The sequence below is a fragment of the Purpureocillium lilacinum genome (genome assembly GCF_023168085.1).
Source record: "Purpureocillium lilacinum CBS 284.36 DNA, scaffold_7, whole genome shotgun sequence".
Taxonomy (NCBI): Eukaryota; Fungi; Ascomycota; class Sordariomycetes; order Hypocreales; family Ophiocordycipitaceae; genus Purpureocillium; species Purpureocillium lilacinum.
Window position 1 is genome coordinate 998,030 of NW_027072117.1, and position 14,858 is coordinate 1,012,887.

The 14,858-nt window shown below is 57.4% G+C and overlaps 3 protein-coding genes across 3 annotated transcripts; 1 reads left to right on the forward strand and 2 right to left on the reverse strand.

Moving 5' to 3' along the window:
• Positions 1 to 3,041: 3,041 nt before the first annotated feature.
• PLICBS_009202 (isoleucine--tRNA ligase) lies at positions 3,042 to 9,012 on the reverse strand (the record flags this gene model as incomplete). Its single annotated transcript, XM_065601584.1, has 5 exons — positions 3,042 to 3,126; positions 3,707 to 3,997; positions 5,596 to 6,676; positions 6,735 to 8,847; positions 8,938 to 9,012. The coding sequence occupies 5 exons, from the start codon at positions 9,010 to 9,012 to the stop codon at positions 3,042 to 3,044; spliced, it is 3,645 nt and encodes a 1,214-aa protein (XP_065457656.1).
• A 1,483-nt stretch (positions 9,013 to 10,495) lies between these two features.
• Positions 10,496 to 11,809, forward strand: PLICBS_009203 (uncharacterized protein; the record flags this gene model as incomplete). Its single annotated transcript, XM_018323721.1, has 4 exons — positions 10,496 to 10,600; positions 10,671 to 10,728; positions 10,803 to 11,284; positions 11,345 to 11,809. The coding sequence occupies 4 exons, from the start codon at positions 10,496 to 10,498 to the stop codon at positions 11,807 to 11,809; spliced, it is 1,110 nt and encodes a 369-aa protein (XP_018176900.1).
• A 476-nt stretch (positions 11,810 to 12,285) lies between these two features.
• PLICBS_009204 (SWI/SNF complex component snf12) lies at positions 12,286 to 13,840 on the reverse strand (the record flags this gene model as incomplete). Its single annotated transcript, XM_065601585.1, has 3 exons — positions 12,286 to 12,798; positions 12,872 to 13,528; positions 13,616 to 13,840. The coding sequence occupies 3 exons, from the start codon at positions 13,838 to 13,840 to the stop codon at positions 12,286 to 12,288; spliced, it is 1,395 nt and encodes a 464-aa protein (XP_065457657.1).
• Positions 13,841 to 14,858: the final 1,018 nt, after the last annotated feature.

Sequence of the window (14,858 nt, forward strand, 5' to 3'; positions counted from 1 at the left end):
ATGCTGAGCCGTGTGCTGGGCGCGTGGTATGGAGTATGTCGATGCGACGGGCGGATGGGCGTGCGCATGAGCTTCGCGACGCTTTGGCAGGTGCGTGCGTCGTGTGGGTGCTGTGTGAAGGGTGATGGTGACGAAGCTCTCCGGAGACGAGTTGCAAGTGGCGCGGAGCTGAGGTCCCCACTGACGCAGCTCCCCCGGAGCCGGTGAACCGTACCCGGGTCCAACTTGGAACGCAGTTGAGCGACACCCCGGCAATTGGCGCAGCAGCCAGGTCACCAACGTACCTGCGTTGCGTGCCCAGAGGCGATGCGTACGAAGTATGTATGCCAATCCCGGCCAGTGACATGCCATCAGAGGACCTCAAGCACCATTTTATTTAGCACGGGAACGACCAAGCATGTGCGCAGAGTGCATCCTCACAAAGCAGTCAAAGTGCCGGGTAGGCTGTAGCATCCGGGCACTTTTATTTGAAGCTGCTCGCGTCCTGGTCAAGGTACGAAGGACGTACTCCCATCGCCAGTATCGGCCAGTTCAGATTGAGGGGGTCGCCCGCCACCTCAGGAGTGACGTGACCCCGTTTCGGGCCCAACAACCGCTCGCCGGCCAACCGGGCGAGCCTCAATTCGAGCTATTCAAATGGGTATCGAGCAGTAAGTTTCATTTCCATGCCCCCTTGTACGCACCTGCACATCACGGGCCTTGTGTCCAACTTCATCATCGGCCATCCATATCAAACAGCTGGCGAACGCCCTCGCTTTCCGCCTTAAGTACCATGTCCACGGAAACTGGACAGAGCTCTCATGCAAAGACGATCGAGCCAGAGGACCAACCATGGCAGGCCCAGGCCCAAGGTCCCTCATCTTCCCTATTCTGCTAAGTCGCCTACCTGGAACTACGTGGTGCCACCTGTGCCATACGGCGCTGCCGGAATCCTCGTAGAGTCGCAGCACGCCCAGCCGCGTCCGGACTGCGGCCAGGAGTTCCGACGCCACCTAGCGCCGCCGCCGGCAATGGCTGGTAGGACCTGGCATGCCTTGAAATGGGCTGCACTGGCGCGGACCTTGCTAATAGACTCCTGCTAAGCTGCCGGGCCCTGGGCAAAGAAAGCTGCCCCTGCCGCTCCAGATGTGTCGGCACAGGGGCCTGCGGTGTCGTCGATGGCAGATGGCTGGCCACAAGACCTTCGACCGATTCTCGCGAGATTCGCCCCCAGGTTGGCGCGTCTCCTGCGGCGCTCGACGTAGCAGCCGACTTAACATCGGCTTCTTGTACCGTGGCCATGAACCTGGACGCGCGATCCGTGCTAGTCATGGGCAGAGCAGTCCCGGTCCAGCGAGTCGGCGTCTGCATGGGAGTGATGGAAAAGTCCTGTTCCCGTCTGATATATGACAGCCGTGGCGGGACTGACCTCCAGCTGGCATGATTAGTGCTCCTGGTGCTGAATTTCTCCGTCGCCGCCGGCGAAAGTTGCCCATTCCCGCCCGGCCTAGCATCAACCAGGGCCCTCTTCCATTGTTGGAGGCCGCGTAACCGATTGTCGCGAGCATGTCTCTGCCGCAAGACGGTCGCCGAATGTGCCTGGCCGTTCCGCTGTAGGGCAGCTATCGACCATGCCTTGAGGCTATGTCGCTGTTGTTCCGCAGCCCATACGCCCCATGCCGACGCTTCATCAGCGCCGTGCTGCGCCATGAGTGTCGCCCATGCATCAATGCACCCTTGCTTGTAGTGACCACGAGCCGCGAGTTGTAGTTGTTGATCGTCGGTGGCACCCCTCTGCCATACTAGCATTGCTCCGCGACATAGAGTTGCGGCACGGTCCGCATGCAGACTCTCTGCTAACTGTGCTGCGAGGGCGCCGTCCTGGCTCGCCGCCGTCCATCGATCAAGTGCCGCGTAAAAGTTGCGTTTCCTGCGCTTAGACGACATCTGCGTATACCTCGCCATGAGATATCGACGCACCATGCTTCTCATGCGATGCTTGCGACGGTCCACGGCTGCGTCCAGTACTGTCAACAGGCGAGACGACCTGATGAAAAGGCGGGCTCGAGTATGCAAGCGTGTGAGCTCCAAGCTATCCCTGTCGAGTCGCCCTGTTCGGTCGTATGCTTTCGCTACCCCGGTCAGCTTACGATGGTGCTGAGCGGCATCTGCCGCTACCTTCTCTCGGCGAGTCCCTTCGATCCATCGGTCAAAGGCCTCGGTGACGGATAGATACTCTCGCCTCCATCTATAGGCTTGTACCCTCGCCCGCAAACCCCAGGCATCGAGCGCCGTGCGCAATTGCTCCTCCCGACGAAGCTGACGATATTCTCTTGCCCGTCGCGATACTTCTACCTGGCATACCCATTCACGCAAACAGCTGGTTGAGCCGAAGGCTGCCGCAAGGTGTTGCGCTGCCGCGAACTCAGCTCCGCTGCTTTGCACATGACTCGTCCACCTATTTACGGCGCCGAGCTCGACGCCGCGGGCAGCTATCGACGAAGCCGCTCGCCCCAATACCGCGTTTTCCCGAGCCCGTGCCGACCAACGCTTGATACCTTCTCGAAGTGACTTTGAAGCAAGTCTCCGGCGGAATGTATACTGTGCTGCCTGACACGTCCACCGACTCAGGGCCACCTGCACCATCCTGACTTGAGAAGCTTGTGCAAGCGCCGCTGCGGCCAGGCTGAGCTGCTCTTCATTGTAGGCTATTGCTCGACGCAACTTCTGTACAGCAGTGGTGGCGCGTAGGTGCTCTGCCGCAGGAACCTTGAGGGTTGGCGCTCTACTCCAGCCTTGGAAACACCGAAACCGTATCATATGTCTTCGCGCCACAGCTTCCCGTTCGAGCTTGGTCGCCGTCCGATCTGCCCATCGGTTAAAGAATTTGCTAGCAAGATAGATCTCGCGTGCCCTCGCCGCGCGGTGCAAAAGGATATCTTCCAGGTCTGCATGACGATCGCGCACTCGGGCCATGGCCGTACTTAATGTTCTCTTCTCACCATGCATCAGGTTCAGGGGGGTTACCGGGGCCTCCGGCAATCGATCGGGTGATGCAATACTCATTTGGCCGTCTTGCTCCCCCAGTATCTCTGCGTGGCTCCGGCCTGAGCTTGCAAGTACTGGGGCCAGCAGTCCGCGTGGGTCCTGTAACAGAGGCAACCTTGATTCGACAGTGTCGGCATCGGGGCGAGTGCTCATGCTCAGGACCGCAGTTCGATGCTTGCCCAGGGCATCCTTTCCGCGCGTTCTCTGGCTGGATAGAACCCTCGCGAGGTCTCGCCAGCGGTCGCCGGCTGACATCACCCCCGGATCTCGTGTTGTAGGTTCGTTGCTAGCATGCGCTGGATATATGTGACCAAATCGACCTGAGTGGTGCGATTCTTCGGGTTTGTTGTGAGACGCCTCCTCGAGCGCTGCAGGGGTTGGTTTCTCGGGGTGTGTCGAAGGCCTATCGACAAAGCCATGCAAGCCTTGGTCGTCTGGCTTGTCCAAGGAATGGCCGAGATACGCGCGCAAAGGGGCGTTTTGTGCATCCGAGTTTGGAGCATCCGGAGGAACGTGGCGGCGTACGCTCAGATTGGCGAGGAAAGGAGCACCGGCAACCTTCCACGACACCTCTGCAGCGATCGGGGCCTCCTGAGAGGGTCCAACGATATGGGGCTTCGGGGCCGAATTGGGGCGACTCGAGTGCGATTGGGAGGGTGATGTTGAAAGCGTGGATGACGTTGGAGCCGAGACGGTGGAATTGTCGCCAAACTCGAGGACGATGCCCATGCGACCGAGGATGAGCTGGAATTTGTCCGAAAGACTGCCATTGCCCTGCTCGCCACCTATTCGGAAAATAAAAGCAGATAGGTGGTGGTCAGAGTCTGGGTCGATGCCAAAGGTTGGTAGGATCTCGTCGTAAGCCTTGAAGAGCACAGCCGCCGGAAGGGGTTTGGGCTCCGGCGCATGGTCAAGCTCATCTTGAGCAGCGGCAACGATGGAGTGCAGAATAGTTATGTCTATCGCGACGCTATCGTGTCAGGTCCGAATTGAAACCGAGGAGATGCGCGGAGGGTTGCTCAAACCTTGATTAGAGTAGTACGGATCATGGCCAGTTTGGGTCCCTGTGCCGGTTGGTGAGCGGGCGCGGCCGGGAGGTAAGGCGCTCTGTACGAATGCCACTGCGACTGTCAGTCTCTTGCAGATTGTGCACGGGGGAATGTGGCTTACTTGAGGCGGGTAGTCATGGATGTCATCGAGCCATGCCTGGGATAGAGCGCGAGCCAGCTCGGCTTGACGACTCGGGATGCGCAGCGGCTAGTCCTCTGCCAAAACAAGAGCGAAGGTCACTAGAGGTTCTTGACCTGGCCAGCCGAACGAAATGAGCAAGCTCCCATGGGCGTCGTGCTTCGTCCGATTCGTATGCGTTGAGGAAGCCCCGGTGCTGCTCGTGGGGAATGGCGGTGTTTGAGAGAAGATTGGTTGGCAATGCCCTTTGCGCGACGCCGAGGCGCGTAAAGCGCTGGTGGCTGGGCGCGTGTCGGGAGGTTTTGGTTGGCACTGCGCGTCTGCTAGTAGCTACCCACCCCCCTCGCCCAAGGTACGAAGTGGGTACAGTCTCGGCAGTAGTGATACAGACTGAGCTAGGTCCCTCATGATCAGAGATACCCCGAAAGGCACGCCAGGTTCCGCAGGCTCCTTCAGATCGCCCAACAAAGGCCCCCAGCTCCCTGAAATACGAAAACCTGCAGTGGCCCTCCAAGCTGGGTGCTCAATCTAATCTACATACATTTAGGAGGCGGCACTTGATTAGACCAGCCGAAACGCCTCGCGAGTTTTATTAGGCTTGTGGACAGGAACGGCGTGCCCGCAGGCGGTCGGTCACCTTAGGTAATTCCTTAGTAACGAACACTGACAGGTCCACGCCACTGTTACTAGGCGTCGTGATTTACAGACCGTCATGAGCACCTTCACGTACGTTTGTGACAAGCATTTTTTTTTCCCGGTAGCGACGCTCCGCAACCGACTTTGATCCTTTCAGTGGCCTTCCCCCCCTTTGGTTCGTGCGCGTGGTGCTCGTTGCCGTCAGCGAATCAATTGCGATATGACGAAACCACCCAACCGACCAGTCCAGAGGTTTGCAACGGCAGTGTCTCGTTGCTCCGCCGAGGTTTGTAGCTCATGGATCAAGTTTGCCATGGAGTTCAGTCAATTAAATGCTCTTTCTAGGCCTCTGCCTATGGAAAGTGCATCGTGACGGATTATAACAGCGTCGAGAAAGACAAGTGTGCCAAGGAGTTCATGAGACTAAAGGATTGCTGTGTGGTATGTCAACCTCCCAAAACTCGGCGTGGCCACCAAACTAACCAGCTTTGATACAGAAGATGGCTGCCAAGAGATGAAGTTGAAGGTTCACGTCCCGCTGCTCTGGTTCAAGTGCGGCTCCCCGGGCAAACATATCATCAATCAGTCGGGACCCAGGCGCTCACATGTTGGGGCTTTTCTGCCCCTCAGATCCGGGCAAAGCGCACGCAAGGGTGGACAACTCTTTCTGTCTATCCGCGCAAGGCGCTCTACAATGTCGATGGCCTCGCTCGCAAGGAGAGCTAGCCGCATTGGGGGCCTCACAGTTTCATCAGTCGCAGCAAGAACGTCGCCTGCTGCACTTCCTGCTCTTCCTCGGCGATGATGTCCTTGGGGTCGACGCTTTCCCGCATCTCATCCAGACCGCGTCGCAGGGTTCTCTCGTAGGCGCTAGTCTGCGATGAGAGGACTGCTCCCAGGCCGATGGCCTGAGGGTCGGCCAGCACCTTGTACTCCATCCTGATATCGTCTGTTGTCTGCAGACCTGCCTTCTTCCGCAGACGCTGGACACGGTTGATGACCTCTCTGGCCAAACCTTCTTGGGCCAATTCAGGATAGATCTCCGAGTCGAGAAGGATCAGCACCTCATTGTCCGAGTTAATTTCCAAGTTCTTTGAAGCGGTGTCCTCGCGCAAGCCTCGTCGTACGACCAGGTCTCCCTCTTCAAGTCGAATGCCATCCACGAGAATCTCCTTGTCACGCAGGTAACCCTGCACTTGCTCGCTCGTCAGGTCTGGGAGCGCCTTCTTGACACGAGCCATGTCCTTTCGTAGTTTCTTGCCCAGGACTGGCCAATCGGCTACAACGCTGAATTGAACGTCGTAGCTTGCCTCATCCGAAGAGAGGACAAGATCTCGCACATTCAACTCTTCCTTGATATAGCTCTCCAACGACCCGACATCATTCAGGTATTGCTGGTTGTGGTGGATTACGACCAAAGTGCGGAGTGGCGTCTTCAGGCCGATTCCTCGTCGCTCGCGCGAAACTCTCGCAAGGTCGATAACGCGCTGCATTCTCGACACTCTCCGCTCAACCTCGGCGTCGAAAAGCTCCTCCCGCACCTCCGGGAAGGGAAGGAAATGAACGCTGCGAGGGTCCTCCCCTTGCAACTTCTTTGGGATGTGCTTGAGGAGTTTCAGGTAGATCGTGTCTGACAGGAACGGCGTGAACGGCGCCAGGCCGCGGCAAAGCGTGAACAGAACCTCGAAGAGCGCGTTCAGGGCGTGCAGCGTATCGTCCAGACCGTTCTCGCCCTTGAGTCGTCGGCGATTGAATCTGATGTACCAGTTGGTGGTGTTGTCGATCAGCCCAAGCAGGCGTGGCACGACCGTGTAAAGGCGGTATCCTGCATTAACGCTAGTTAGAGCTTTCGTGGACCAGACGAGTTGAATCAAAATTCTTACCTCGCATTTCATCATTAACAAACTGCAGGAGACTCTGGCAGCTTGCCAAGATCCAGCGGTCCATGACGTTGGTGTTGCTCGATTCCATACTTGGGTCCCACATGTAGTCGACGCCTTCGACCTTCTTCAGTAGCGCCGTCTGGTTCTCGAAGAAATTGTAGCTGTTCCAAAGCGGCAACAGCACTTTCTGCACGACCTCCTTGACCCCGCTCTCTTTGAAGCGCAGAGGCTCGGCCCTCACAACGGGGGAGTTGATCAGATAGAGGCGAAGGGCATCCGACCCGTACTTGTCCATCACAATGCCCGGGTCGGGGTAATTCTTGAGCCTCTTCGACATCTTCTTGCCGTCTTCAGCAAGAACGATGCCGTTGACGACACAGTTTTGAAACGGCGAGCATCCGAAAAGATGCGTGCCCAGGACAAGAAGCGTGTAGAACCATCCTCGTGTCTGGTCCAAACCCTCCGCAATGAAGTCTCCAGGAAACGACTGCTTGAATTTGTCGGCGTTCTCGAAGGGATAATGCTGACTGGCGTACGGCATGCTGCCCGATTCGAACCAGCAGTCGAATACCTCCTCGACTCGCCTCAGCACACCCTTACCTGTCTTGCTCGGAATTGTGATGTGGTCGACCTTGTCGCGATGGATATCGACCAGCTCTCCCTTATACCCACTCAGTTCGCGTAGCTCTTCGACGCTTCCAATGCAGACTCGCTCCTCAAGATCGTCGCTGACCCAAAGAGGGATTGGCGTGCCCCAATATCGGTTTCTCCCCACGTTCCAGTCCCGAGCGTTGGCGATCCAGCTGGCAAATCGGCGCTCTTTAACGAAGGACGGAACCCAGTGAGAGCCTTCGATGTTCTTCAGCATGTCGGGGACAATTTCGGGTATGCGAATGAACCATGAAGGGACGGCGCGGTAGATCAAAGGCGTGTCGGATCGAGGGCACATTGGATACGAGTGACGGATCTGCGAGTCCACGATGAGGCGGCCCGTATTCTTCAGATACTTGATGATGTGCTTGTCGGCTTCCTTGACGTGCATGCCTGCAAAGTCTGGTACTCGGTCGGTGAAGTGGCCGGTATCGTCGACGGGGTCGGGCGGAGGGCGGCTTTCACTGATGATGCCGGCTTCCATGGCCACGTTGTAATCTTCCTCACCAAAGGCCGGAGATTGGTGGACGATTCCAGTACCGCTGTCATCGGTGACATAGGTACCGTTGAGGACGCGGAAACCGATGTCCTTGAACTCCTCATAGAAGTAGTCGAACAAGGGCTTATAGCGCCATCCTTTCATGTCCTTGCCAGTGTACTTGCCCAGGACCTTGAACTTGGCTTTCTTGGGATCCTTGTAAAGTGTGCTGAGGAGCTTCTCGAGCAAAATGTACGTATTTCCGGACTTTTCGTCAAGGATCTTCACATACTCGAACTCAGGGTGAACAGCAAGGCCAGTATGCGATGGAAGTGTCCAAGGAGTGGTGGTCCAGGCCAAGAGATTGACGGTGGGATCGTCGAGGAGAGGGAACGAGACAACAACGGCTGGGTCTGTGACGTCCTGGTAGTTCTGATTGGCCTCGAAGTTGCTCAGGGCAGTCGTAAGGACGGTCGAGTAAGGCATCACGCGATACCCCTGATATACCTGTCCCTTCTCAAAGAGTTGCTTGAAGACCCACCACAGAGTCTCCATGAACTTGGGGTCCATAGTCTTACAGAGAATGTCAGCTCCCCGAGCAGCGCACCTCGAGATCTTGTGGTTGCTCACCTTGTAGTCATTGTCAAAGTCAATCCAGCGACCAAGTCGTTCAATGGTCAGGCGCCACTCGCTGGCATAGCGCATGACAATAGCACGGCACTCCTCGTTGTATTTTTCGATGCCGAACTGGGTGACCGCAGCCTTGCCCGATATGCCCAACTTCTTGTCGATTTCGTGTTCGATTGGCAGGCCATGGGTGTCCCAGCCGAAGCGGCGCTCGACGTGATAGCCCTTCATGGACCAGTACCTGGGGATGATATCCTTGATGGTCGATGCCAGCAAGTGGCCATAGTGTGGGAGACCGGTCGCAAAGGGAGGTCCGTCGTAGAAGGTATATCGCGGGCGGCCTTCAGACAGCTCGAGCTGCGGGAGGCGTGTTTGTTAGTGAAGGGGGCTCGGTCGAGCGTCGCCAAGGAGCTTCTGAGCGACAGAGCAGAGGGTCGACGAGCTAACCTGGCGATGGAAGGCATTGATGGCGCGCCATCTCTCGATGGTGGCCTCTTCCTCCTTGGGGAAGTTGATGGACATTGTTCCTCGGCTGCCTCCGCTCTCGGGTCTGCAGAAGGCTTGGAACAGATCGGTCGTGGGTGTCCTCGGCGAGACCCAGTGGTGCTGCAAAAGGGTGTTGGGCGTGTTGAAGCAGCCGCTGGCCGTGGGAAACGGCTTTGGTGTGCTTCTTCCCGAAGTCAGTCGAGAGTGTGAGTCAACCAGCAACGATCAGGTCCGGTCGGCGGGGTTCTGGTTTTGTGTTGTGCGGAAACGCAATTCTGGTGGCACTACCAAATCGTTGTGGTGGGGTCAAACGGGCGGTGGCCATTCGGGTACCTCTGTGTGGCTGTTGGGCAGACAGGTACACGCACGCGTGCCCCTCGGCCGCCCACCATGTTACTGCGCACCTGCCTATCGGCGGCTCTGGGACCCCTCCATCCCGCCCGCCAGGGTCCTACCCGGTACCTAGAGGACTGGGCCACGAGACGGACACCCGTGGACAGGAACAGCCGTCGCAAGCAACCTTTCTGGGGCAGAACAGGCCAGCTGCAAGCCCGGGAGCCTACACAGCACGATGTTCTGTGTGGAAAATGGGTTGCCGCTCTCAAGGTCTCACAGCACCGCAAATGGCCCAGTGTACGGTACGAGTACCTAGGTGTAAGATACCTAAGTACCTAGTAGTAGGTAAGGTACCTACTTGCGCGACACCAGCTCGGAGTACCTGCGAGATGCTATGGCATCCCTCCATCGCATCAGAGCCTATGGTAGCGGTGGTCCCAGGCTGTACCACAACCTGCCCGACGAACAAAATCAAGGGTGAGGCAGGCGCCGAGTGGCCATGCTGTAGTAGCCGAGTGTGGATTTACACCTCAAAAGCGACAGGTAGCGCCGAAAGAGATATTCACGAATCATCTTGCCCATGGATCAATACAATGTACATACCGAGCACTGCCCCCACCCAACCCTGCTTCCGGACAGGCGCCCCTCCAGGGCCTCCCTGCCTCTCCGTCGCCAGGCGACTGGGGCGCCAGGACGGTTGGACGGCCTTGACTGAGGTCAACCCCTTCCGTTTGGTGCCATGCTCGGTGCCGCACCCCGGGCCCCGGCCGTGGCAGTAAACAACAACCTCACCCTCAGCACCTGCTCCGAGCCGGGCAATTCAACCTACGCCTGACTGGCCTTGCCCCCATCCAATTGCCTATCGTGCAGCACCAACCTTCAGCTCCCGAGTTCATGGCATGCTGAGCAGCGCATACCCGACTTGCAGCCACCGCGATTCGCGGACCGAGGCGCGTCCCTTTGCTTGTACCGTCACTCGCTTACTGCAAGGCGCCGCCGTCGCGGCCAAGACCCGGTAGTCGAATGAACGCTTGAAGGTCTCTCTTCACACCATACGGCTTTCTAGTCCACTATACCTGGATCCTCCGACGGCGACGGTTGACCTGCGCTCGTTGGCCCCGCGCTGGCCCCCTCAGCGGTTGCAGTCCAGGCTCTCCTCGACGACTCGTTCGCAGACGACGCCATGTCTTTCCTCTTCGGTAGAGCCCGATCGCGTGCCACCGCCGACTTGCCCAGGCAGGCTCGAGACCATGTGTCACGGTTGGATGGTCCCAATGGAGCCGCAAAGGTTCGCCGCCGCCAGCACCAGGCCCCGGCCTGGTGGCAACACTCACTGTCGGCAGTGCTAATGTGAACAGGCTGAGGAGCTGGCCCGCGTGCTGGCACAAATGAAGCTGGTACTGCAAGGGACACACGGTGAGTCGAGGCAAAGCAAACTCGTGGCGTGCCCTCCCTTCACCAGCTCAAACTGACAGTGCTGTGTCTCCAAGAAACCGATAGCTCTCCGGAGCAGATCTACCAACTCGTCACCGGCCTCATCGACGAGGACCTCCTGCACCTCCTCGCTGTCAACCTATACCGCCTGCCGTTCGAGTCACGCAAGGATACCCAGGTTATTTTCTCGTATGTCTTTCGCTTTCGCCCCGCCGCGGCAGCCCCCAAGAGCGACCCCATCGCCCTTTCATACGTCGTCTGCAACAGGCCGCAGGTTCTCGTGGAGCTGTGCCGCGCATACGACCACAAGGAGAGCGCCACGCCCGCCGGCTCAGTCCTCCGCGAGCTTCTCAAAAACGAGGCTGCCGCCGCTGTCATCCTCTACGATGATGGCGACGAGCCGGGATCAAGTGCAAAGGGGCTCAACGCAATTGATCGTGATCGGCCACAGAGCGGGCGTGGCGTCTTCTGGAAGTTCTTTGAGTGGATCGACAAGAGCTCATTTGAGGTTGCGGCCGATGCGTTCACCACGTTCCGAGTTCGTCAATGCCCCCCTGCTCGTTAGATTTGGTGCTGGCAACTGACACGGTGCCTTCAGGAGCTCCTGACGCGGCACAAGGATCTGGTTCCACGCTACTTGTCCGTCAACTTCGACCTCTTCTTCGACAAATACAACAAGATTTTGGTCCAGTCCAATAGCTACGTCACCAAGAGGCAATCTATCAAACTGCTCGGCGAGATCCTGCTAGACCGGTCCAACTACAGCGTTATGACGGCGTACGTTGACCAGGGCGACCACCTCAAGATATGTATGAACTTGCTGCGCGACGACAGGAAAATGGTCCAGTACGAAGGCTTCCACGTATTCAAAGTGTTCGTCGCCAACCCTCACAAGTCGGTTGCTGTGCAGAAGATCCTCCTCATGAATCGCGAGAAGCTCCTGACCTTCTTGTCGCACTTCCTCGAAGACCGGACCGACGATGAGCAGTTCATTGATGAGCGGGACTTTTTGATCAAGCAGATCAGGAACATGCCGCCCAGCCCCATACCGCCGCAGCGATAACTCATAGGGTTACGTCTTCAGTGTCTACTTGAGCGATCGCGAGCTGCGGCAAGTCTACGAGACTCCCGTCGCGCCGCGCCGACCGTTCGTTAACAGCCTCCCGACAGCGAACAAGTATTCCTCCGAATCGCCGGATATAGCATTTTCCGTACTGCCTGTTGCTTCTACGAGCTCGTAGACACCATGCCGTGCCAGAGCACTCGTACGCTCCAAGGTGGCTGGATCGCATCAGTCGCTGGTCGAGATGGAAGCGTTGGGTCCAGTTGCAGTATAAATTCATCATGTGCCTCAATATACCCTGGTGCCATCTTAATAGGCTGGATCAAGTGCCCTGTGCAGCTCTACGAGTAATAACGCCCCATCCTATTCCAATGCGCCAATCCGTGGGAAACTCCTCGACATTATCCTTCTCGACGCTTCCACAAGATTTGTCAAGCCCGACCGACGTGAATGAACCGCCTACACCATGACATGGCTTAGCGCTGTCGCGCCAACAAGACATTGACGCTCTCTCGCGCATTTGGGGTCGCCCACACACTCTCCGGACCGCCCCTTCGCCACTCGTCTCCTTGAGCACCTTCGCCTGCGACTCGGGATGCCTCGCCCATGATGATCTCCAAGTCGCGATTCTGGGAGCTGAGCCAATTCCTGACGAAGGACGCGGGGTCGTCACTCAGGGACGTGAAGAACGAGTGCTTGGCCTTGGACTCGGAGATGTTCTGGATGAGCTTCGCTAGCTGCTCGTCTAGAGTGCTGACATCTTTCAGCATGGAGGCGTATTTCGCGTTGTTTATCAACGGCTGGAGCTCGGTTCGCAGCGGGTCGTCTACAAGAACTTGGACGTCGTAAACAGTCGGCTGCGGATCTCGATGAAAGTCCTCGTCTACCCTGATCGTGTAAGGCAGGCTGATGGGGGGTAGCGGTCGGACGTGTTGGGTGACGTATTCGTTGAGCATGGGAATATACCCGACATCTCCTCGGCCGACGACCTATTGCGCGCTTAGCACATTGGGGGTGTAACGGGAAAACGTCTCCCGAAAGCTCGCCCGGAGAGCCACTGACCTTCTTCAAGGGCTCATCACAGCGAAAGTTGCGCTTCTCTTCATCTTCCTGGAGGCCCCAAAACCTGATATACTCCCACAGGGCCATGACTGCTTCCTGCTGCGTTGCCTCAGACATGTCAACTACTTCTGCCAACTCCGGACTAAGCAGGAATCGCTCCGGGAATTCCTGCCGGAAGAGGTTGATTGTGATGTTTGTATTCTCATCCCCGTTTCGCTTGAAAGTGAGCTCATCGAAGTCCGTAACGGCGGATGAAGCGCCGGCGGCTTGTGACTTCGGGCCGCTCTCCGGCTTCTTCCATTCGACTGTCTGTTCGGCGCCGTTTCGAAACCTCGAGCGGTCAAAGTCGACGGTGATCGCCTTGAAGAAGTGCGAAAATCGGTGCTTGGCCTCTTTGGCGGTCGCTCCGTCCAGTTTCTTCGTGTCCGAATCATGGTCCATTTGAACAGTGCTGCCCTGGGCTGTCGAGTCCGATTCCTGTGCAGCACGTCCCTCCTCGTTTTCGTCATTGTCATGAAGCAGACGGCCCTCAACCTTGACCCTGTAGGAGGCCTCCATGTTCGGAGTAAAATCGAACGCGTCGACGTTGAGGCCATTGCCTTGCCAGACCTGGTCTTCGACGCTGTTGGTGATCCATATTCTTAATGTCTTCTTTAGCTGAGCCCCAGCAATAGCCCCGAGTGTTAGCGCAGCCCGAGACATGAACAGGGAGCACGACAAGTGAAAGGAGGCAAGCGCGCGCACCTTGCCGTGGCTGCGGTTCACGCTCTCAGAAATGTCTAGGCGCTTCCGCGTCGTCGTCGCATCCAGCAACCGCTCCAACTCCCGAAGGTCCTTGTATCGTTGGACGCTCTCGGGATCCACAATGCTGTCCTCGACCCCATCAGGCATGTTCTTGTCTGTAGGCTTGCGGCTGCGGCGCTTCGCCAGCTCGTTTGCGTGCGCCTGCGCCTGTTGTTGCTGCGCCATCTGTGCCTGGGACAATGGGGCTGAAGGATGGGGGCCTGAGGACATCATGGGTCCTGCGACAAGGTCAGCGTCAGCATGGGTTGCCTGCTCGTTTCGCTTCACCAGGTTCGTCGCGTCAGAGGGATGGGGATCTGGGCCTACCTATACCACCGCGCCGTTGATTTTGCGCATGCGGAGATCGCTGCGGCACCTGCTGCTGCGCGAAGTTGCGATACTGAGGTTGCATTGTAAAGGATTTCGCGTTGTAGGAACCCGGAGAAGGGGGTTGGTTGGTAGCGTGTCGAAGCCCACTGGTGAGCGGATCACGTTGGAACGGTCGCGAGCGTGTTTCTTGTCGGAGGTACTTCCCGGGCGCAGGGGCCGAAGCGGGCGCTGCAAAATCGCGGCACTTCGGATGGTCACGTGATGACGCAGCTACTACCACGCAATTCCTAACCTTTGGTGCGTGCGAAGTACCTTAGTAACATGTTTCGTACCAGACGCGGGCGGGCTGCCCGGCCCTCCGATGCGTGGTACCTTGCGTAAATCATTTCAGTCTTCAGTACATAATACATGATATCCACTGCCTTGGGCTGCCCACGAGTCGATCAATCCGTACCATACAATGCATATTAAGTACCTCCCTACCCAGGCTCCTATTATAGGTACAGTGATAGGTATCTATCCCGCGTACTATGTAAATGGTTTGTCGACTTGTAGCCTAGACATGGCTGTCCATCTGCCCATGGTTGAATGAGGCTTGGCCGCCCTCGTGTTGAAGCCTGCGAGAGCCGTTCCGTGGCGTCAAGCACGCAAGCAATCGACACTCTCCATCTGCACCCGCTTCCTTGAGACGGGTTCCGTGAATGCTGTCGTCTGGCCAAACAGAGGAGTACCTAACTCGCTCTGCGTCATGTGCCCACGTACCTAGGTCAGAGCCTACCTACTATCCAGCCAGTGACCCAGATTGAGACCACAACCAATCGACATACCTACTTTATCAGACCCGCTAGATTCCAACAAAAAAAGGTCTAAAAAA